At 35.7% G+C, this 21,620-nt stretch overlaps 1 protein-coding gene across 4 annotated transcripts in view; it reads right to left on the bottom strand.

The window, feature by feature from the left end:
- AKAP6 (A-kinase anchoring protein 6) overlaps positions 1–21,620 on the bottom strand; it is a 273,048-nt gene that overhangs the window by 199,659 nt on the left and 51,769 nt on the right. For all 4 annotated transcript variants that reach the window (XM_010392152.4, XM_039553019.1, XM_010392145.4 and 1 more), the window contains exon 2: positions 21,036–21,393. In XM_010392152.4, the coding sequence (XP_010390454.3) occupies positions 21,036–21,359 (324 nt within the window). In that variant the 5' untranslated portion in view covers positions 21,360–21,393. The remainder of the gene's footprint in view (positions 1–21,035; positions 21,394–21,620) is intronic.

Here is a 21,620-nt window from a genome sequence, read left to right on the forward strand (position 1 = left end):
ATCCTGCCCAACATTAATCAAACATGTCCTACATTAATCAAATATTAATATGTTATGTAGAACATTGTGACTCCTCTCAGCCATTACTATAAATTAACTTCCAGCAAGAAGACATACTAAAACCCATACCAACTGTTTAGCTCTTCCAATAAGGGGTCAAGAGAGGGCATAGTGCTTAATAGAGGTGTATCACACTCCAAGCATGAAGGATGACAGAACATTACAACTGCTCATTGTAATGACCCTTTCCCAAAACATTAACCCTACCTTCCTTTGAATTTCAGTGTGAAGAAATTCTAAAATTTACCATTACTGTTTATATTTCATTATGTCTTTTACAACTTCAGATGGCATCAGGATCATCAAAATAATCCATAAATTTCAGCTGAAGATGTTTATAACTTACGAAAACCATTTTGCAGACTTAAAATGAAATTCAGGTAATAATCAGAATCGAACTTTACACTTTCTGATTTTGTATCTGAGGTAAGAACACTGCAAAAACAAAGTAAAGCAGGAAAAGTATTAATTCCTGAGAAAGTTTCTTCACTTATCAGTACAGACAATAGATATGAAAGAGGCAATTACTATACCAACTATGTATCTCATTCAAGGCAATCGCATCAACATTAAATGCAAAATCCATTTGCACAAAAAGTTATCAAGTAAGAAAAAAAGCAAAAGAAAATATCACTGCAGAAGTGACAACAAATGAAACATAAGCTGAGACAAAGGAATTGAGAAAGCGAATTTTAAAAAGAAATCTCTAAATGGAAAAGACTGTGAGCAATAGCAAGCATTTTGAGCATGGAGGGGACTGCTCTCCAGCATGAACCCAAGAGGGCTGAATAGGGATGAACAGCAGATCCACTTCAAAATCACACTCCCAAACCAAACTAAAATGGTAATATAGACATGCCCACAGAAGAGCAAAAACACCTCTCTAGTTTTTCTATGGAACAGAATGAATTCAGATTCCTACTTTACCGATTCATTTCAATATCTGAAGCAGCACTCAGAAAAGGATACGAAATGGAGCAATAATAGCCACCTACTACTCTCAGTCTAGTACTAAGCACATAAAGCTGTAGCAGAATTTTCCACTCCTTCTTTCTGAGCTTTAAATGAAACTTTCACAAATAGCACTTTGGAGAAGAATATGGCAACTGCCAGTATAGAGATGAAAGTACTAACTTGTTTAGCCAGCAAAGACTAAACAAGAGCAATTGGCCACTGATGCATGGGCAGCTGACGAGCAAAAATAAAAACCTTTTAAAAGTCAGTGAAAAATTCCTATCCAAATAACAGATGCAACTGCTGCCATAATCTATGGGCTGATTTCCCATTCTTCTGGCACCTTGTAGAAACCACACATCAGTCAACAATTCTCAATCCAGTGCCAACTTTTGCTTCCGAGAAGTCAAAAAGCTTTATCATCTTAATCCAATGCAAATTTTTGAAGAAAAAGTTCTTGGCTAACCAAAAACTTCCTGAACTTTTCCTTTAGATAAAATTTCAAAAAATGAATAGTTTTTCAGAGAGAACAGATGCTTTTGAGCAGTCTGAGCATATTCCTCAGGATATGGCACACACAGAATTTTGTGAGCTGAGAACAAAACTAAAACAAAGGGCCTTTGGAGAGCATACAACTCTCAGAATACTTTTTAAATAGTCTACTAAACTAGCGCAACTGTGATAAACACCAGATTGTTCAGCACATTCAGTTTCCTTATGAAAAGCTACAGAATTTATTAAAGTTCTAGTGGAAATAGTAAAACCTGCATATAATGATGAAGTCCCTTGTTTTCTATTACTTACATTATTTCTGTTGGTTTCCTAAGCCTTTACTAAACACTTCTCTTTACAATATAGGTCAAAACTGTAGCCAAAGTAATGCAATTATAATCTTAAAGTGTCTATTTCTAATTATACTGTGACCTATAAAAAGTTAGCTGAGTAATGTCTAAGAGAATAGAGAAGATTGAGCATTAAGTTTCACCTCAACACCCACAAAAAAGCTAAAATCTTCACATGGAAACAGGAGACCAAGAGCTTTACACATGACAAGCATCTTTTTTACCTTCTGAAATGAAAGGTTTTAACTGTTTAAGCCTAAGATTGTAATTGCAGAAACTTTACAGTGTAGAACAGGGAGTGAAAGAGACTTAAGAATTCAGAAATCTACGTCTACAGAGAAAAAAATCTGTCAGTTTTGCAAGTTATATTCACAGTGCACAGGAAATGCAATGTACTGTTTCAAGCCAAACACATTTAGGCAATACTTCTAAAGAACTTGAAAACCAACTGATTTAAAACAAACGCTTTTATTTATAAAGAAAATCCAAACTGAAAATGTATTGCTTTACACTTTTTTAGCATTTTGTAAAATATTTCAGCTTAATGGTGTCTTACCTCATTTATACTGGAAGGAGAGCTTTTGGGTATCAGCTTTGCAAAAAAAGGATTGTCCCATTTCCTTTCCTCAGCTAAAGGAGTTACATGCAATCCGCAATTCAAAAAATATATGTCTGTTTAAAAGACAGACAAGTAAGCCATAGATGATCTGTAACCCAATCCATCTTCAGTCCAGAGTCAACAGCTTTTGTTTTACATTAAATATAGAGAACTGTCTGCTGCCTCTACCTGTGTTATTGTGCAGATCAAGTTTAGGCCTGTCTGCTCTTCCCCTGCACGTTCCGAGCTACAGTAGTGATTTCTCAACTTTCAGATCTGCTGTGTGGCAGCTCACTGAAATTTCAGCCGACACTTGGAGACTTGCAATTAGCAAGGTTATTTTAAGCACTGACCTAAGTTCCAGCAGAATGTTTATGGCATTATGACAGGAAGGAATCTAGTATCATATCAGTCACTCGGTAACCTTGTAAAGCTGATCTTGGAGACAAGACTCTCTAATTCACAGCATAAAACTAAATATCTGACCCCGAATTTACTTCAGCTTTTGTTTTTAAGCTTTGAATAGAGTGGAAATATCTAGCTGGTTAATATTAGGAAGCTTAGAACTTATTTTAGGACCTGGTAGATCATATGCTTGGAACAAATGTATTAATAGGAAATTATTACTTCCCTAATGGAGAGATTCACTGCTTACAAAACAGAGACTGTTACTTTTGCAGTGTTCACATTTGTAATAATTAACTATTACATTCTAAATGGGAGGAGAAAATAACTTATTTAATAAGTTGTTGAACTTCTTACAGCCAGACTCTACAACAATACATTTTAGTTTCTCCTTGGCTATCTTGAAAAGGGCTCCCTCTTCTGTACAGGCCTTTGGTAACCCTGGAATTTGGTTTGCCCTGGATTCCTTTGGAATTCTCTGGCTGTCGAACTATTTCTAAGTCATGTCTAAAGGCTCAGTCATACCTCCACACCCTCATTTGCTGTTCATTCTCATTCCTCCCCCCTTCCCCCCTCCCTCCCCCCACTTCTTTCTTTTTTTTTATTCATGGGTCAGCTTTCTTGTTCCCACCCATCCTCATAATACCAATAGTGGCAGATCTAACCTCACAAAAGAACCATGACAAACAGCTTCTCTCACTGTATAGGTTAGAGCTATACTGGTCAGCCAGCTCATCTGTGTGCACATACACCCAACAGAAGCTTTTCTGAAAGCACTACAATCGGAAACACTATTAAATGAGAGAGGTTCATTTAAAGGAGAGTAAATGAAAGGAAGAACAAACAAAACCCAAGAAAAGTTGCTGCTTTTGCAAATTATTTCATAACTTCTACACTTCTCTTATCACAATGAAACTGCTATTTGTTATTGTAGCAAAATTCACCAGACGCAAAATGTACTTTGGAGAATTAAGAATATTAAGAAAACAATGGTGAAAACTACATAAACTCCTGTTGTCCTTTTCAAATATCAAATGTATCCGAGTTACATACAAACTTGAGATGGCATTCAAAACAATTAGCAACAAGCTAACCATTAGAGGTATCCCAAATAGCAAAATTCAAAGTACAATATAGGCAGCAGGCAAAGTCTTCAAATATATCACAAGATCAATAGCTGGAGTTTTTGAGGTAACTGACCATTCATATACTTTTGAGATGGTCAGCCCTCAGAAGGATAATATAGTCACCCCAGATAGTACAGTACCTGAATACATACACACAGCCGAACACTGAACATAACAGAAACCTTATTGACATTATTACACAATTACCTTCCTTCAGAAGAATTATTTTATGAGAGAAGATTTCTTATGAAATACCATAACCTGGCCATTTGAAGACATCATGAAAGCATAGGCTTGCTACTGCAGCATAGCCTCAGCCAATAAAAACTCTAAGGAAGTTAAGAAAAAAGACTTTTTTTTTCTTGCTTGGATATCCTCTTTTTAAAAACTTGGGAACCACAAAATCTGCATTTAAATAAATATCTTTTCCATTTTAAATCCATTCCTGAACATATAAATAGGTTGACCTCTGTAGGAGTAAGCAGAAGTCTCAAAAAATTAGGGTAAGATTATTTGATTGAAAAATGGCAGTAAAATCACCAGTAAGGCAAATATGTTCTTCCAGTGCTTAGTAAAAAAGCAGATTATGACTTTTGACTTCAAAGTAGAGGGGAGAAAAATTTGACTGTAACAGTGTTTCCAGGTTGCTTGCTCTGTGCTGAAAGATTATATCCTGCACAGCATTACCTGTTTTACTCAAGTCATTTGAACAGTATATGAAGATTTCTGGCTAAATTTAAAAAAAACCATTGCTCAAAATTATTTCAAACCATTTCAGTTGAAATTCTCTTCATTTTCAGCTTCAAAAAATTCTGGTTCTGGAAATAATATATCTTTCCTAGGAAAAATGTCAGTTTTCATCAGCTGCTAGTATTTAAACAGGTAGCTACACAGGCTGCAGTAGATTGTATCCTTTTGGCAATATGAAAGAGATTAAAATCACAATTTTATTTATAGGCAACAATAGCATGATACATTGAGATGCTGTGATTCTACAAGGATTTCCTCTGGTTTGGGGCTTAACTTGTGACAGAATAACTGAGGGTCAGTGGCTCAGTTCTCTCTTTGAAACTTGATTCATACCTGCCTAATAGCAGGAAATCCATTTCCTTTGAATATCAGGTAACTCCGAAACACATCTCAGAATGTTGTTTGCATTACTAGGTAGAGTTTTACTTGCTGATTGCACTCCCTATTCCAGGAGGGAGAAGTAGATGAGTCAAGCTGGGTGAGAAAAGCACGTTGTCTACTGATGAGTCGGAAATGGACTACCATCTTAATTAGGAAAACTATAAAAATCCTAAATAAAACCATGGTGAAAGAAATATAAGCAGAATAATATACATGATCTGACGTTAATAACGAAACACTGCATAGTAGGAGGACAATTCAGCAGAGGTGGAAGGTTTCATCATAAGTGTTTTGAAAGATCTTTATTGCTAGCTCTGCAAAATGGGGCTCATTTTCAGCAAGTTATTCTGGAGATGTAAAATAGAGAAGGCCAGAAGGAAAACATCTGAGGCTAGAATTAATGAATGAGTCATATGTTTTCCCAAAAATACAAATACTTTTGGAAGGGTTAGGTAAAATGCAAACACTCAATGAAGTGACACCCATGATCGATTTCATCACTTGTGTTGACTTTCACAGTCTAAATAGAATTACTGGGGGGAGCAGAAGGGGGGTGGTGGTGTATTATTATCTATTATTATTATTATTATTATTAACTTATTTGTTAATAATGAGGGGTTTGGCAGTTATTTTAGGGGGAAAAATGTCAGAAATTATATGAAAGGCTTCTAAATTCAAACTTGTAACATCATTTTTCAATTACACACTTTTGCTTGAGGTTTAATTCCTATGCTTTTTCCCTTGAGCTAACCTTTACTAACCAGACAGCCTACAAAATTTGTATTATGAACTCAGCATTTTTAATGTAAAAGACTAAAAATGCAGTCCTTGTTAACAACCAACTTGATTTTTTTATGAGTATAGCAAACAGACCTGGATAAGATGTGTTAAGCTAGTTTCAAATTTTCCAGTTAAAGAAATCTTCACTGGAAAAAAATCTATTAATTCAAATTAAAATTTTGCAAGTAAATTTCACCTGGAAAAGCTTCTCAAAAGCAGAATAGGCTTTCTCTCCATGTATCCACTTTGTACAGGGGACTCAAATGTGTATGACTGAAAAAAAGTGCTTTACAGCCTATTACGTTTCTGTAATTCTCAATGGCAATAAAAGAGACCAAAATTCAGATATCTTTTATACTTGGTATTTACTAATTCACACAAGTGTAGCTATGCATGGAGTACATCAAAGACCTACGCACAATAATTCAAGGTGGGTATCAAGAAAAGTGTTGGATGCGTGGTCTTTTCTTCTTCTGAAATTTTTAAGGTAAAGTCTGATTTGTGGATTTTGAAATACCAGAATAGGATGGTATTATTCTCTTGCAGGTAATATAACCAAGTCTAAATACAGGAGTGGGAATCTTCAAACTTAATGAAGATTCAATTAATGGACAGTTTTATTACTTCACCTAAACTTTTCCCTAAGTGTCCCACCTTTGAGAAGTGTTTCCTTTTCATTATAAACAGAAAAGGAAAATATTTCAGTTAGAAACAACAAATAGATTGAAAGCAAAGCAGATGAATTTTAACAATACAGTTATTGCAGTCTACCTCCATAATTAAAAATTAAAGTTTAATAACAAATCTGTCCCGAGTGCTTGTCCAATTGCCTATATTTGCATTTATTTAATATCTTCAGAATAACTACACAAAGAAATGCACCTATGTGAGGCAAGGAGAGATAGCAGACATTAACCTCTCCTTTTGATAAAGGAAACATCAGTGAATACTGCCTTTGGCATTTTCATTACTGTCATTTAAAGTGAGTTTCATTGAGAATCACTTTTTTCACTGCATACCTATTAGCAGCCTATCTTTCACGAACACAGCAGAGACTGAAGGTTTAATCTGTTCCTCCCTACACTTTCGAATTCTTTCTTTCAGAAAACAAGGAATTAAATGGACCTGCTTCGTGTACACACACGTTGACTCCGTCGTTATTCTAACAAACAACTGAACTGAAAACAGTTGGAGCTGCAGATTTCACTCACACCATTCAAGCTTAGTATCCTATTAAAAAATCCTCAATCCATTATCATTACAAAGTATAAGTTGACATATTTAAAGATATATACTGCAATTCAAAACTCTAAGTGGAGTCAGACTTCTCTGCTATAACATTTCACCATCCTCCTGACAAATCAAAAGGTAAGTAAGTTTACTGCAGAGGAACCCTTTTTCTAAATTGCCATTTCTAAAATTTCACAGAGAATAAATAGAATAAATAGGTTGAACAAGGACTGCATTTTTAGTCTTTTATATAAAAAATGTTGAGTTCATAAAACAAAAACAGTTCTAGATTTTGCTCTGAAGGATTTAATAATGAAAAACTCTAAACATGGTTTTCCTAGGGAATGAAAGGCTGGCTAAAACTGGTTTTCCTTCTCCTATTCCAAACAACTGATTGTCACATTCTAGACATTTCTAAGCAATGGGATTACACCATTCAAATTTTTTAAAGAAAACAGCTGTTACATCCAATATTCATGACCTGTAAGTTTTCCATATCTAGTTATTCAGCTGTTCTTTCAGTCCATGTGAGTTGCAGTGAAATGAAACTGTGCAAAAGACCAAACAGTTTTATACTGTAGTTAAATGAATGCACGTATTGTTCCAAAGCAACAGAAAGAAAACAAAACCTACAAAAATCTTGGTCTTATCACTGCTTCAATGGACTGGAAGTCCCCTATTCACCCCACATGCAAAATCAGTGCAGTATTTTGTTGCATATTTCACATTGCTTCTTATTAGCATTTGATGTGCACAGCTGTATGTGCTATGTGTGAATAATTCTCACAGGACTTCATAGACAGAAAGAAAGGAAGAGAAAGCACACACAGAGATTTTTAAGACAGAGCACAGATACTTTTGAAGATCCGTGCCAGCTCTCATAATCAGCTGCTTCAAATTCAGCTTATTTTATATCTTTTTCACTGGTTTTGTTTTGGATTGTTTTGGTTCTTTCAGTGAAGGATAAGTACATTTGGATAAAAGGAGTTTATCATGTTGCTATTTAGAAACATATTTAGACATTAGATATTTAGATGGTCATAAACTTTTCAAAGGAAGCTAAACAAAATCCATTAATCTCCTTAATGCATAAGGACATTTCTCATGCTGACATTTTATCATGTTGGGTACATTATGTTTCCAGGATGTTGTTAAATTGATGTCTGCTCCTCTTCCAGAAAACAGATTTTGTAATAACACCACAAATATAAGTGCTCATTTGGATTTAAATAAATTGTGAACTGTAAGCAAAACAGTAAGAGAACCACGCTGTTACAGAGAAAGAGCTTGCCTTAGGGGCTGCCTGGGAGAGTGAAGGGTTGATAACAGCAGTGGTCTCATGGATGGGTTGAACTGCAATAACTTGCTCTTACTGCTGATTTTGCAGCCAGTTTATTTTGAACATAGTAAAAGTCACGTTGTGTCTGTAAGGACTGCACTTTATCAAGCGTACAGTGGGTGTGCCGTGTAAACAACTTCAAAACAGTAGGCAAAACAAACTAAAATATTAATTTACCCAGTGACCCATGCAAACCTGAAAAAGCTTCAATTTTGTATCCAAGTAGAAAGGTCTGGCGTTATAGGTATCTTCATCTTCAGGGATACCCTTAATTTAAACACTGTCTACTGTTAGTGATATTACCAAATTGGTATTTTTCTGACATAGAGAAATAGCAGAAATTCACTGTCGATATTGAATGTTTTGAGGTAGCAAGAGTATATGTATTTATAAATATATGTACATAAATGCACACACATTTCTCTGGGGGTTCTATGTCAGCTTTACCACTACAAGATCAAGCATTTTATTTTGCAAGCATGCTAAACTTGAAACATTAGAAAAGAAATTTTTTTTCAGATAAATATTTTTAAAAACTTGCAAATTACTATTTGTAATGCTGCAAAGTTCTGTGCATATGACAGCAAACTTTTCCCTTTCCCATCCCTCCCTTTTTCTTTTTTCCCTCCTCAGCAGCACGGGCAGCAGCTGGGCAGCTCCTACACCGCTAGATGGTGCTGCAGCACAGCCGCAGCAGACCCTGCTGCCTCTGAAATCCTCTGAAATGTCTCACTGCTCTTTTTAATATTGAAGTTACTAAACATGTTACTCAAGACTATCGCCCAGGATAGACTATCTGGGTTTTCATGTTGTTTTGTTGGGGGGTTTTTTCGCCTTGTTTTAACATAAATTCTAACTTTGTAGGACACTATGCTTTGTGTAGTTTTCTCGCCCACGCAGTAAGGATAGAAATAAAGAAGAAGAAAATTGACATACATAATAAACGCAATTAATTACCCACAAAGTAATGTTTCTAAGCTTATGACTTACCTACTTTGTCTTATACAGTGAACCAAGAAGACAAATAGCAAAGATTTTCCTACAATACAACACAAAACTTGTACCTGTGAAAGTAATTTTTCTAATAGAAACACAATGAAATAAATACCGAAATAACTAAACAAAGTACAACATTACAAATATGTTATTTACACGTTAAAAGGTCATTCAAATGTGTTATTAAACTCCCCATTTCTGTAGTTCCATACAGTTCAGCAGCTTCCCAGGAGTATAAAGTTGCCTATGTGAACATTTGCAAAACTACATCCTAAATGTCCATTCATTTCCTGGCTTTCTTTATATTACTAAAACCAAAGATTTTTACTTTATGTATTATTATTATTATTATTATTTATTATTATTATTATTTTTATTATTCCTCCTGTTCGGTTGGCACTGATAAGTAGAATTCCATGCACTGGGTAATTTGTCAATTACAACTGGTTCTGTAAGAGAGAAAAGTCCACTTGCCAGGAACAGTTTCATGAAGTGAGGTCTTCGAAGAAGAATTGAACTATTTAATAATTCCCATTTAATGCAGAATTCCTAGAAATTCTTGTAGATGTCTAATTTGTAGTAACTCCTCAGTTGCAATATTTCACTACCAAAATCACCTCCTTTCTATAAATGCTAAAAGCTGTATTTCTTATTCAAGGACAAATTATTCAATCATCAAGGCAACAAAATCATCATTCATTCAATTATAACACCTTTAATAAGGGAACAAACAAAACTAAGAATAAAACCTCCAATAAAATCAGGAAGGTCAGATTCTAGTAATGCAGGACTGTGTGTCAACACAAAGCCAGCTGCTGACAACCTGGATTGCTGCAGGAACATACCAAGACCATACTCAAAAGTGTTTGAAGCAAAACAAGTCCTGCACCCTAATAACCTATGCACTCATTGATTTGAGCATACTAGAAAAGGTATAATACACTTTAAACTGAATTTTTTTCTTTACCCTTTTATGGTCATAGACATTACACAAGACCAGATTTCAAAAAAAAAATGCTCTACACAGAAGTAAGGCCCATGTGTAGAGCGCAGTGCTGTCATCTACTTCCCTCCTTAATTTTTAATGCAGTAAGTATTCTTAAACCTGTGCTCTGTCAGGCTCCTGCTCTCTCAACAGAGCGTGACATTGGCCCAGGTTAGGAAAGAAAGCACAGCTTTTTGAAGCAGCAATTCAGCATGGCAGCAGATGACTCAGCATTGTGCTTCAGTGAGGGACAAACAGGAAGAAGAAAATTAAAAAGGACAGGAATCAGATAGGGGTTTTGAAAGACAAAATCTTTGAGAGAGAGAACCTGAACATAGCTGAAAGGTAAATAAAACAGAGGAGAAAGGCTGGAAAATAGAGCTGGCAACCAACAATTAGAACACAATTTGCAACCTAACAAGTAAAAGTCCCAAGCCAACCTGCACCAACATGTATTCATGTGAATTGAGGAAAATGTCTTTTTCAGAAGTAAGACACCTATACAACACAGGTCTTTCTTTGGTAATTTTCAAGCAACCTCTTTAATAACTTAGAGGTGTGTCTCTTTCATTCTGATTTGCTGTCTCCAATATAAGATAACACAATAGCAAAGAAAATCAATCTAATAATAATTGAGAATTGGTCAAAATTCACAGATCACACCCAGATACTGTAACTACAAACCTGAGCACAGTAATTTGAATTGCAGTGGAGATCACCACAACGTCTTTGCTGCTCAAATGCTTAGTTTGGTGATTTAGCTATTCATTAGTGTAAAAACAAAAAAAAAAAAGGAAGATAAAACAGACATTGAGAGATACTATAAATATTTCATTCATAATTAGGATCAAAAAACGAATCTTGAACAGATTTGAGACAGGGAAGATATTCTTGTAGATCTCAGCTGAAAATCAAAAGCATATAACTTAAATTGTAATGTGGTAAAAAAACCCCATGTTTTCAGCACTACTTACTCTACCTGAAGTTTGAAAGTAATACAGCATCCAGTATTTTGTGAGGTGTTTTGAAAGCAGACAATGCTATTTGTAACCAGAAATGCAATGTTCAGTTGGAGAAAAGAGATTGGCTCCCTTCCCGTGTGTTCTTCTATTTACCTCTGCTTTAATCTCTCATACTGAACTGCTGGTCTAGGTTCATAAACAAGGCGGATACTTAAAGTACCCTTTGAAGAGAAGGTTATATTTCTAATAATACATAGGAGGTTACCCACATTTACTGGTAATGCACTGTGTAAAAGTTGATATTTTAATCCAATGTATCAAAATTATCTATTTCAAGTTAGGATCCTAGTCCCATGTGAAAAAGAGATCCTGTACCTGATAACAGATAAACAAATGTGTAGCAAACTGTTTTTTCTTCACAGTTAAACCAGGCATCTCAGCTTTCAGGAAGTCCCCATAAATACTGTATGAAAGAAGTGCAGACGACTTTAGCAAAGAAAACATAAACTAGCTTCAGTGGTACAATGTCTGTAGAAATCCTACAATTGCCCATGGAAATATCCCTCTTCCCTTTGTTTTATCATGAGTCTTACAATATCTGATAATATTCTTAAATGTCCAGATTGTGAAATTCATTTATTGCCTAAAAATCCTGGATTTAATTAAAAGGATTCTAGCCTTGCTTGCTTCCTCAATATAACTGTGGAAGAGCAAGTAAGAATGCTCAGTTTAGTACCTCAGCTCTATGATTTTAGAGCATCATTCATTAATGATTTTGCAGACTTCCATTTCATGATATTTTCTGCTCAGCTGCTCAACAGTGCTGAGATGTAGAAAGAGATGTCAGCCACACCTTTCATACAAGCCAATTACGTGGTGTATAAACCACTTTGCCCACCCCACACAGCTTAATGGTCTTAAAATATGATTCTATGTCTTTATTTTGGTGGGTCTTTTGAATACTTTATTCAAAAGTACAGATACTTGGGATCATTTAAAATATAACATTTCTCCTTGACTATAATTCCTTCTTCCCAAAGGGTACTAACCGTACTCTGTCATGTCAGAAGATTTTATTCTGTCAGTGTATAAACAGACATATAGACACAGAGTAACCCCTCAATACCTATGAAGCTCAAGGCGAGCTGCAAACACAGAGGTCTTACACACATTCAAGGTGCACTACAATGAACTGTTGTATAGTTGCTCTAGTATTACAGGGCAGGTAATTCAGAAGAATTTTTGAGAAAAACCAGAAATGCATGAGGAATAAGTGCATATGCAAATGCTGAGGTAGCAGTGGCACTGTATTTCTGTTACGGTACTACAAATATACTTACGAATATATATGCCCACATACGTCTGTCGGTTATAAAAATAACATATTTCATCATGTCAGATCACAGTCACACTGGAAATGCACATATAAAATCATCTTTTCCCTCTACATTAGCAGATAAACTATGATTAAACCTACAGAACCTACTCTGAAGAAACTTGCTTTCTCGCCTGTGGAACATCTGCAGTGTTTGTTATCACAAGCAAATGTATTTATCTCAACACAAAGAGACGAAAGGCCACACCAAAAGAGAAGAATATGTATTGAAGCTTGCTTCAAGTCCCTTTTGAAGTATGGAACCACAGCAAAGGGCATGTATGGCTGCAGAGCCAACTGAAGAGAATAAAAGAATATAGCTCAGACATCTTTGTGATACCTTCTCTCAGCTAATACAGATTATGAAAAGTAAGTACACTGCTCAGCAGGAAAGGGAAATTGCAATGTACTACTACATTCAGTAGATTTTATATTTTGTGAAAACTTATAAATGATCTGTCAGAACTTTGGAGTGCTATGACTGCTGTAATAGTGGTGCTGTAATGCAGTGCTGCTTTATGCCTTTTGAATTATATGTGTTTTCCAAAAAGAGATGGAAACACTTCCAAAAAAAGAAGTGCTCCATCTTTTGAAATGCAAGATAGAGAATCATAACTGACTACATGAAAACTACTGTCTTTCTCCAGGAAATCATATACAGGGAGAAACTGGCAGGTATTTGTTCTCCTTTTCCTCCCTGTTTCTTCACAGTCCATTGTAAATGGTTCAGCTCCTGTTCAAAGAGAAAACTTGTTCATCAGTCTATAATTCTGCACAATTTCACTAGAGAAATGGAACACATCAAAATTTTTAAGTCATTTTTGGATGTATGTATGTAATCCTGCTAATGCTTTTTTACATACAAATCAAAAAAGCATTAGACAAGCCATGAAAAAAGAATCTTTTGTTTATTTACAACCTTTTCTGAATCAGATGACATCACTACATCTACAGTGTCAGTCAGACACTAGCCTGAACCCAGGCTCCTGCCCAGACTTGCCATCCAGCTGTATTTGTTAGATTCAAACAACAAGGGCAAGCTGCAGAGCAATCCTTAAGAGAAGGTCAGGGTCCAGTATGGTTCCCAGACTGCCCCAAGCAGACAGATCAAGCTCAGGCAAGGTCACATGAACTTCATCTCAATCCTCCAGACGGCACCTCCCACGCCTCAGTCACAAGGTGGCTGCTATGCGTACAACAACATTTCAATTAAAAGCGTAAGTGTCGCTATACAGACACGTTGCCTTCTCCACCGGAAAATACACAGAACCTTTTTGCTTTGCTGATATATGAAGGAATCATATCAATTCACTGCAGGGTTTCTAATGGTTATTTACGAAAAGGATTTCATTCTGAGGAATAATTCACATGATGCAAGAGGCAAATATCCAAGGATGTTTAAAAACCACTAACTTTCAGAACCTGTTCTTACTAAAACGCAAGTTTGTTATGTTACTGAGACATTCATGTTGCATTTTTGGCATTCAGACAGCAATCATCCAATAGCCTGAAATTTCTTCTGTCAACTCTCCCATAATGAAAGCCCATAAGGGAATTTTAAACATAATGTAACAAACCAAAAATTTCTTCCATTTTGTGCAATTTTCTGTGCCTGACTGTGACTGCTCCCTTATGCCATATTACAGTTTTTGGATATCTATTAAAAGTGACATGTAATTGTAAGTTGAAAATGTAACAAACCCAGCCAGCATAAGGACTAATAAGAAATACATCCACGGAATACCGAAATATGCAAAGCAAGAAAACACCTATAAACATAATAGTTCACAATGCAGATCAGAAATAGGTGACTCTTATAATACATCATATTGTCCTACCTCATAACATATAGACTCAAAAAAATCATCAAGAAAAAAATCACCACTATGATTTATGTGGCACTGCTTTTGTGCTTACGCCTTTGTTTACACAGACATATATATTAGCGTAGATATTCATTTAAAAAAATTCTTGCAACAAAGTCACAACTTTCATAATAAAAAATCCCATTGGCATCCTTACTTTTGAATAAAAATAATTATATGATGTGAATGACCTGTCATTTTAAAATTTGACAACACTAAATCTTACTCACACCATTGGAATAGTTTTAATGTAGGGTTTTCCAGGAAATCTGAACATCAGTATGTGTTATTATCATCACATACACAAATACAAAATAACAAAATACATTCTCTCAGCAAATATTTTTGTTAATGAATTTACACGATGACTTGACATACAGAATTTTTCCTCATAATGAAAACTATTTATATCATTGCAGCATTGTATCCAGTAAACATTTGTATTTGAGTCAGACTAGGATATAGGCTAGAGGGGACTGTAATAAGTACCATCTGTGCTGGAATCTTATAGTTACTTTAATATTTCTCCAGAGACCGTTGGTAGAGCCTATTAGTTCATTTTCTACAGCCTGTATTACCATATTTTAATGTAAAGTAATATGGAGAGAGGAGAGGAAGAAATAATAATTGTATTGGGTCAAAGTGCATTTACATGCGTTCATGTATTGCTGACATGTAAAAGAGAAATTTTGGAGTAAGTATATATTTCAAAAGTGTAAATATCCAAATGAAAGTGAGATTTTGCAGAGCTTTTATTTTAGAACTAGAAGAAACTGAGAGTGGCAGAAGACCCACTTTTTTCCTCATCACAGACAAATATTCACCTTTCTTCTTCCAAGTCTCCTGACTGCAGAACAATCCAAATGTCTATTTTAGGACAACCTTAAGACCTCCACAGCATTGCAGATGCTACTGTACTCCTATCTACAATGTCCCTGAATTACACATCACCCTTCTATGTCCAAATACGTCACTCAGAACTAATGAATGCATCTCTATCCTTGGAAGTAATGTCACAGGTTGCAGAATTTTTGCTCAGTGTGTCATTAGTGGTTTGCTTTGTAGAAACTCTAGCTGATTAAAGGAGGTGTTCATATTGTCCCTTGCATTAAGGGGAGGGCTCAGATACTTCACACATTGTTCAAAATTCCTTTCCAACGGCCATGTACATGGACCTCAAATGAGTCTATCAGGCAACATATGCCTTTCCTTTTTTCTTTTTTTTTTTTTAATCTGTTTTGCACAAGCCCAGAAGGAATATCCAGTGCTGATGTCCTACCTCTCCAAGGAATATGCAAATCCCTTTATCACAAGAACACTAATTCCGACAATTTTTATTGGTCACCTTTCCTGGCTCTTCAGAAAGAGAGTCCAAGCTTAAAAGAGTCCAGAATGCTGTCTGCAACATTTATTAATTATTCATTTATCCTGATAAATTATGCAAGCCAGATCTTCCATTATCACTGGGGTTACCAGTTTAGTCTGCTCCAGCTTTTAGCTATTTTTATTCCCCTGACACATACATAACAGCAGACTAACCAAAGTAGTACTCTCTTCTCTACTCAGAAACAGATAGGAATTTCTCATTGCTTCTCAATTTTTTCCACTTTTTATTAGCTCCCAATTCTTGGAGCTTCTTATTTTATTCTAACCAGCAGCCTTCTATCTTAATTTGATCCCGCTTTCTTTTGAAGGCAGCTGAATCTCCAGTAAAATACATATGCTCTTTCTGTGTTCAGACAAAGCACAGCCCTGCATCATCTTGCTCAGTTGCCAATTAGTTTGTAGATGTCTAAATACCACAAGAATACCCGTTGCTCATTTCAGTGAAAGTATTCTGCTGCCGAAAATTTTGCATTTTTGAACTCAGACTACCATATATCCTTACAAACAACTTTGTACCTAATTTCTAAACTTAATTAGTACCTAGAAAATTGACTTGATCATCACTTTCCTCATTGGAGGCACTGACCTGGTAGGCAAGTGAGCAGCATGTCCAACACATCCAGGATTGCACTCTGCACAGAAGGGAGCACTAGCCTCTGTTTGTTTGACAACACATAGCAAGGGATTAGGGCAATTTTTGAGGGATGTGGAAAAAGTGATTTTTCTTCTCTTAGGCAGAAGAGAGGTTAGCCTAACAGCTACAAAACCAAGACGACTTTTACAGGTGTGCTATTATTGTAGTAAAGCACATTAAGATGTGGTAAACAAGTCACATTTTTTTCCAAAAAACTTCCATCTGAGCAAGACTGTAGAATTGCCAGACATGTTAGAAGGTTTCTAAGCAATGGATTGTTTGACCAGATAGAACTTGAGAAACACAGATTAATTTCTGCTATTACATTATTTCCATTTTGACGTTTTCCAAATCAAGGAGTATGCTCAGGCCACAGGAGAAGAGTGAAAATTTAAATATGTAGGCCTACTAAACTAAACTACTCAGAAGATTAGAAAAAGCTAATTAAAGAGGAGGGAATGAGAAAGGTATCTACTCTACCCTGGGTTTTACATTTCTTCAAAATGCTCACAATGTAATGAAGAAAGGAATAACCTGTATCTAACTGCAGATATATTAGACTTTAATACACTTTAATATCTTGTTTTGATAATTTCTCGCACTCTCCTCTTACCCAAAATTTAAATTCAAGGAAAAAGAGCAACTAAAAATTCTGTGTCCCTCAAAACATAGAAACAGAGATAGTGAAAGGATAATGGTTACATGATATTTGATCTCTATCCAAAATTCATGAAATTTTTTTGGTAGGAGTCAAGAGAAAAGACAAGAGATCCAGTCAAGAGATGTTTGAGACGGACCCAGGTATCCTGGAAAAAGATGACTGAAATCTCTCTACTTGGAAAGAGAGAAAACATCTATGGACTGCAAGAGACACTATCACAGCATAAATTGTGTTTGTTTCGATGTCAATATATAATATAGGGTTCAGATATTTAAGTCACAAAGAAGTGATGGAGTGCTTTACTCCAAAATAAGTTAGAAATTAACAGACACCTCAGATACAGAAGGTTATACTAGGTCATCCCAAGTTACCTTTTTTTTCAAAAAGATGGAAAGCAGTTATCAATCATTTGAAACAGTAGACCCTTCCTTGTGAGAGTTAAGGGATATAATATAAAGCAGAAGAATCCAGGTTATACCTCAGAAGGATTCCAAGAAAGATTTTGCTGTAAAAGCAAATATATTTTATTAAAAATATAAAAAACTAAATGGATCATGAAAGCATCTCAACTGTTTAAGACAATACAAGGACAAAGAGAGCACTTCTATAAATTCTTGTTGCAAAAACATAATTTTTTTAATCTCTTTTACAATATTTGCAATTGATAACAGCTACACTGAATGTGTTAGAGAGATGCAAATGTATCACAGAACAGCTTGAGTTCAGAGTGATGCCAGATGAATGACTAAAATAGGGCGTTCTGGAATCAGAAGAGTTACGTTTTAACTATCTTCCTGGAGCACTCATGTGAAGCTGAGCTTTCCAGGAAATTTCCCAAGGGACAATATAAGGAAAACCTCCCACTCATGCTATGTGGCTAGTTCTGAGAAAGGACATTGCAAAAGTGAGACAAGTATTTTCAAAGGATCAGTGGCGGTTAGTAAAACCCTAATTCATGTAGCACGGAAAGAGACTAGCAGCAAACACCAAAATCCCTAGGGAACAAGCCACAATAAAGAAGCAATGTTCTTGATTACAGAAAGAGCAGAAGCACAGATAGATCTGCAACTGAGATACTGAGAAAATTTTCACAAGAGAAAGAGATGATCTGTGTGCTGAGCAATTTTTCCAAGGAATAATATAAAGAGGCTGCTATGGCCCGGATCCTCAAACCACTCTTATCACCACAAGCCAACTGACAGCCAGAGGAAGGAAATCAACTCTAAGCAACCAAAACAAATAGAAAGCTTCATGAAAATGGAATCAGACATCTCCTGGCTGAGGAAAAAAAACTACGAGAAAATGAAAAATTGCTTGTCTTACTGCTACATTTGCATTTTGAAAATTATATTCAGAAGCCATTATGTTATACACTTTTATCCAGAGTCTGTATAACTCATTTTTCTCATTATGATTTGGACAAAAGACCAGAAAGAAGACTTCTTAAATTTGCAGATGAAAACAATTAATGGGCTTGGAGGAGATGTGGAATGAGATAAAATAAAAAAAGTTTAATAATGGACAAAGGTAAAATCCTACATGTATAATTTCACAGATAAAATGGGCAAGAGTGAGGTGAAAAAAACATATTGTGGGAAAGGCAATTGGGAACTAGAGTGAATTACAAGATGAACTTGAATCAACCATCTCCTGCTGGTTTGGAAAAAAAGAAAATACTAAACTGGTAGGTTTTGTTTGAGAGATATGTGAAACACTTTTTCCAGTCTCCTCAGCAACAGTCAAGCTTCACACTGTCAAGCCTGGGCACAACAGTTGCAGAAGGACACACATCATTTGGAAGCAGCCCCTCAGGAATATTATCAGAGGACAGAAGAAAAAAAAATATCTGTATGAAGTTATAGTTGGGTTTTTGTTTGGTTTGGATTTTTTTGTTTTGTTTTGGCTTTTGCTTAGGTTTCATTAGTTATATAGTAGATAAACTATTCAAAATACATCTAAAATCTATATTATATTATACTATATAAAATAATTTCACAACATTTGTTTCTACAGTTATATTTCTTTTTGTCTGTATACAGATTTAAAGGTCAGCAGGTTACAGAGGGTCTGTATTCCTAATGTGCTTGTTAAAACTTTGCTTCATTTGTTTACATAGACAAAACCCTTAGGAAAGTATTTTATGAACTCCCATTGACTCGTGTGACTTCACAAATAAACTCTAAAAAGAAGAAAAACCATGAGGAATGCTATCCATTCACTGACTTCCATTTATAAATAAAATGTATTAGTGGACTTATGAGGGTGAGCTGTATGTACAGAATATTCTCATTTTGTAAGCAGTTCTGCTTGTGCTCTGAACCAGCCCAAAGCTGGGTGCAAACACCACCCACAAGCTCCACAGACCTTCAGTTTCAGCTCAGAGCTGCACTAATACAGACACAAGCAATTCCAGATCTGAACTAGCACCAAGTCCAGCAAGATTTCCCAAGTCTGACTGCAGAAATACCTTTTCACAGGATCTGCTAAAAATTTACTGCACATTGCAGATTTTGTCAAAAGCTGGCAATGTCTACCCTAAATTTTTTAGAAAAATGTTGGGACCCTTAAAAAATCAAGATCAACTCTCTATTTGCTTAGGACTAATTACGGTACAATCACCCTGGTCAGTGTTAGTATACAGTGTTGTATTTTAAGACAGCTTGCAGGTCCAGTCCTAAAATAAACACAAATAAAATACCATTGCGCTGAGTATGAAGGAAGACTATGTTCACATAAACAGGCCTCAGAATGCAACTCAGAAGACAGCTCAGTCTGAAGAGATAACATTTGTGCTATTTTTGGAGATTGCCGCCTTTCAAAAGCGTGCCTCATCTGCTGCAGCAAACCAGGCCGTGCAAATGAACATACACTTACGGTCCCAGGCACTAATTATTTGAACATTGCCTTGAATTTCCTTAATAACTTTAATGATTTAGCAAAAATTAGATCTGGGACCAAGACGGAGATAATTGTTTAAAGAAACTTGAGTTCAATCATTGGGTTGGAAGGAGATTGTTGCTCTTAAAGCTTAAAAAAACCCACGTTTTTGGGAGACAAATTCCAGTCTTGATAATGCATTTTCTTGCTGGAAAAAGAAAGGAAAAATGTTGATTTACTGGTTTTACTGTTCAACTCTCATCACTTCATATTTCTCACCAAGTCTCTGATCTGAAAAAAATCTGAGAAAAACTTTTTAATATTTAAAATTTTTAATGCAGTTCTACCTGAATTCAGACTTCAATGTAATCTTTCCATAACTGAAAGGCCAGACATTAGATCACATGTGTATCCTACTACCTCTGAAACTTGCATATTTTTCAAATGAGTGGCTCTGTTGGAATTTTGTTGGACTTTTATTTGGGAGTTTTAGGTATAGAAGCCCATTAAAATCACTGGGAATATTTCTGGGCACCTGTGAGATGTCCAGTCAGGTTACTGCTACTGTTTTATTACCTACTTTTGGAGTGTGAATATGTTCATGAATGTGGTTATGACTGTTGAATTAAGTGATGAGCAAATAACATTGAAAAAAATCTGATAATTAAGTGGTTTCTATTATCTCCCTTAAAAGGATTGATTCACTTTTTAACACAGGCTGTCAGACACGCTTCAGCAGTTAGGAAAAGCCCTTTTGTTTATTTTACTAATGGCAGAGTTGATTGAGACACCTTCACTGAGAAGTCTGTAATATAAATTTCATCATACCTTCAGCTGTACGAGATGCACATCCACATGCTTGCTATCCGAGTCCTGCTGGACCGAGTAGGTCAGATCCCTGACTCTTTCAGATGTCATCCGAAGCCAGGTCTCAATTTCTGGCAAGTGGAGGACAATCTTCCAATCAGCCCCAGTGTGTAGAGGAGGAGGCTTTTCATACTGCTGGCCAGAGTCAAGGTCCTTCATGACATCCCCTTCCCCATCTTGTTCCACTGTAGGAGTCATGTTTATGAGCATGGGAGAGGCATCAGATGGCATTGGATCCAGTTCTTGTGTTCTCATGGGAGAAAGTGCTACATCCATGGCTAACATGTGAAAGTCTAAACCATACTTCTTTCAAAAATAGCTGCAAAGATAAAAAGAAAACATGCTGCTGTTTTAAGACCAAATTTAGCAACAAAGTACTCAAAGACAAGGAGTAAATGATAATGTCTGAGATGTATTGCACATCTAAATAAATTCTTCACCCTAAAAATTTATACTGGAAGTTCAAGGCTAAATAGATTTTTTCAAAATAACTTTTTTTATTTGAACAAATAAGGCCTTTGCACGAGAAAAATAACGAATACTGCA

This window comes from Corvus cornix, chromosome 5 (assembly GCF_000738735.6).
Source record: "Corvus cornix cornix isolate S_Up_H32 chromosome 5, ASM73873v5, whole genome shotgun sequence".
NCBI classification, from domain to species: domain Eukaryota; kingdom Metazoa; phylum Chordata; class Aves; order Passeriformes; family Corvidae; genus Corvus; species Corvus cornix.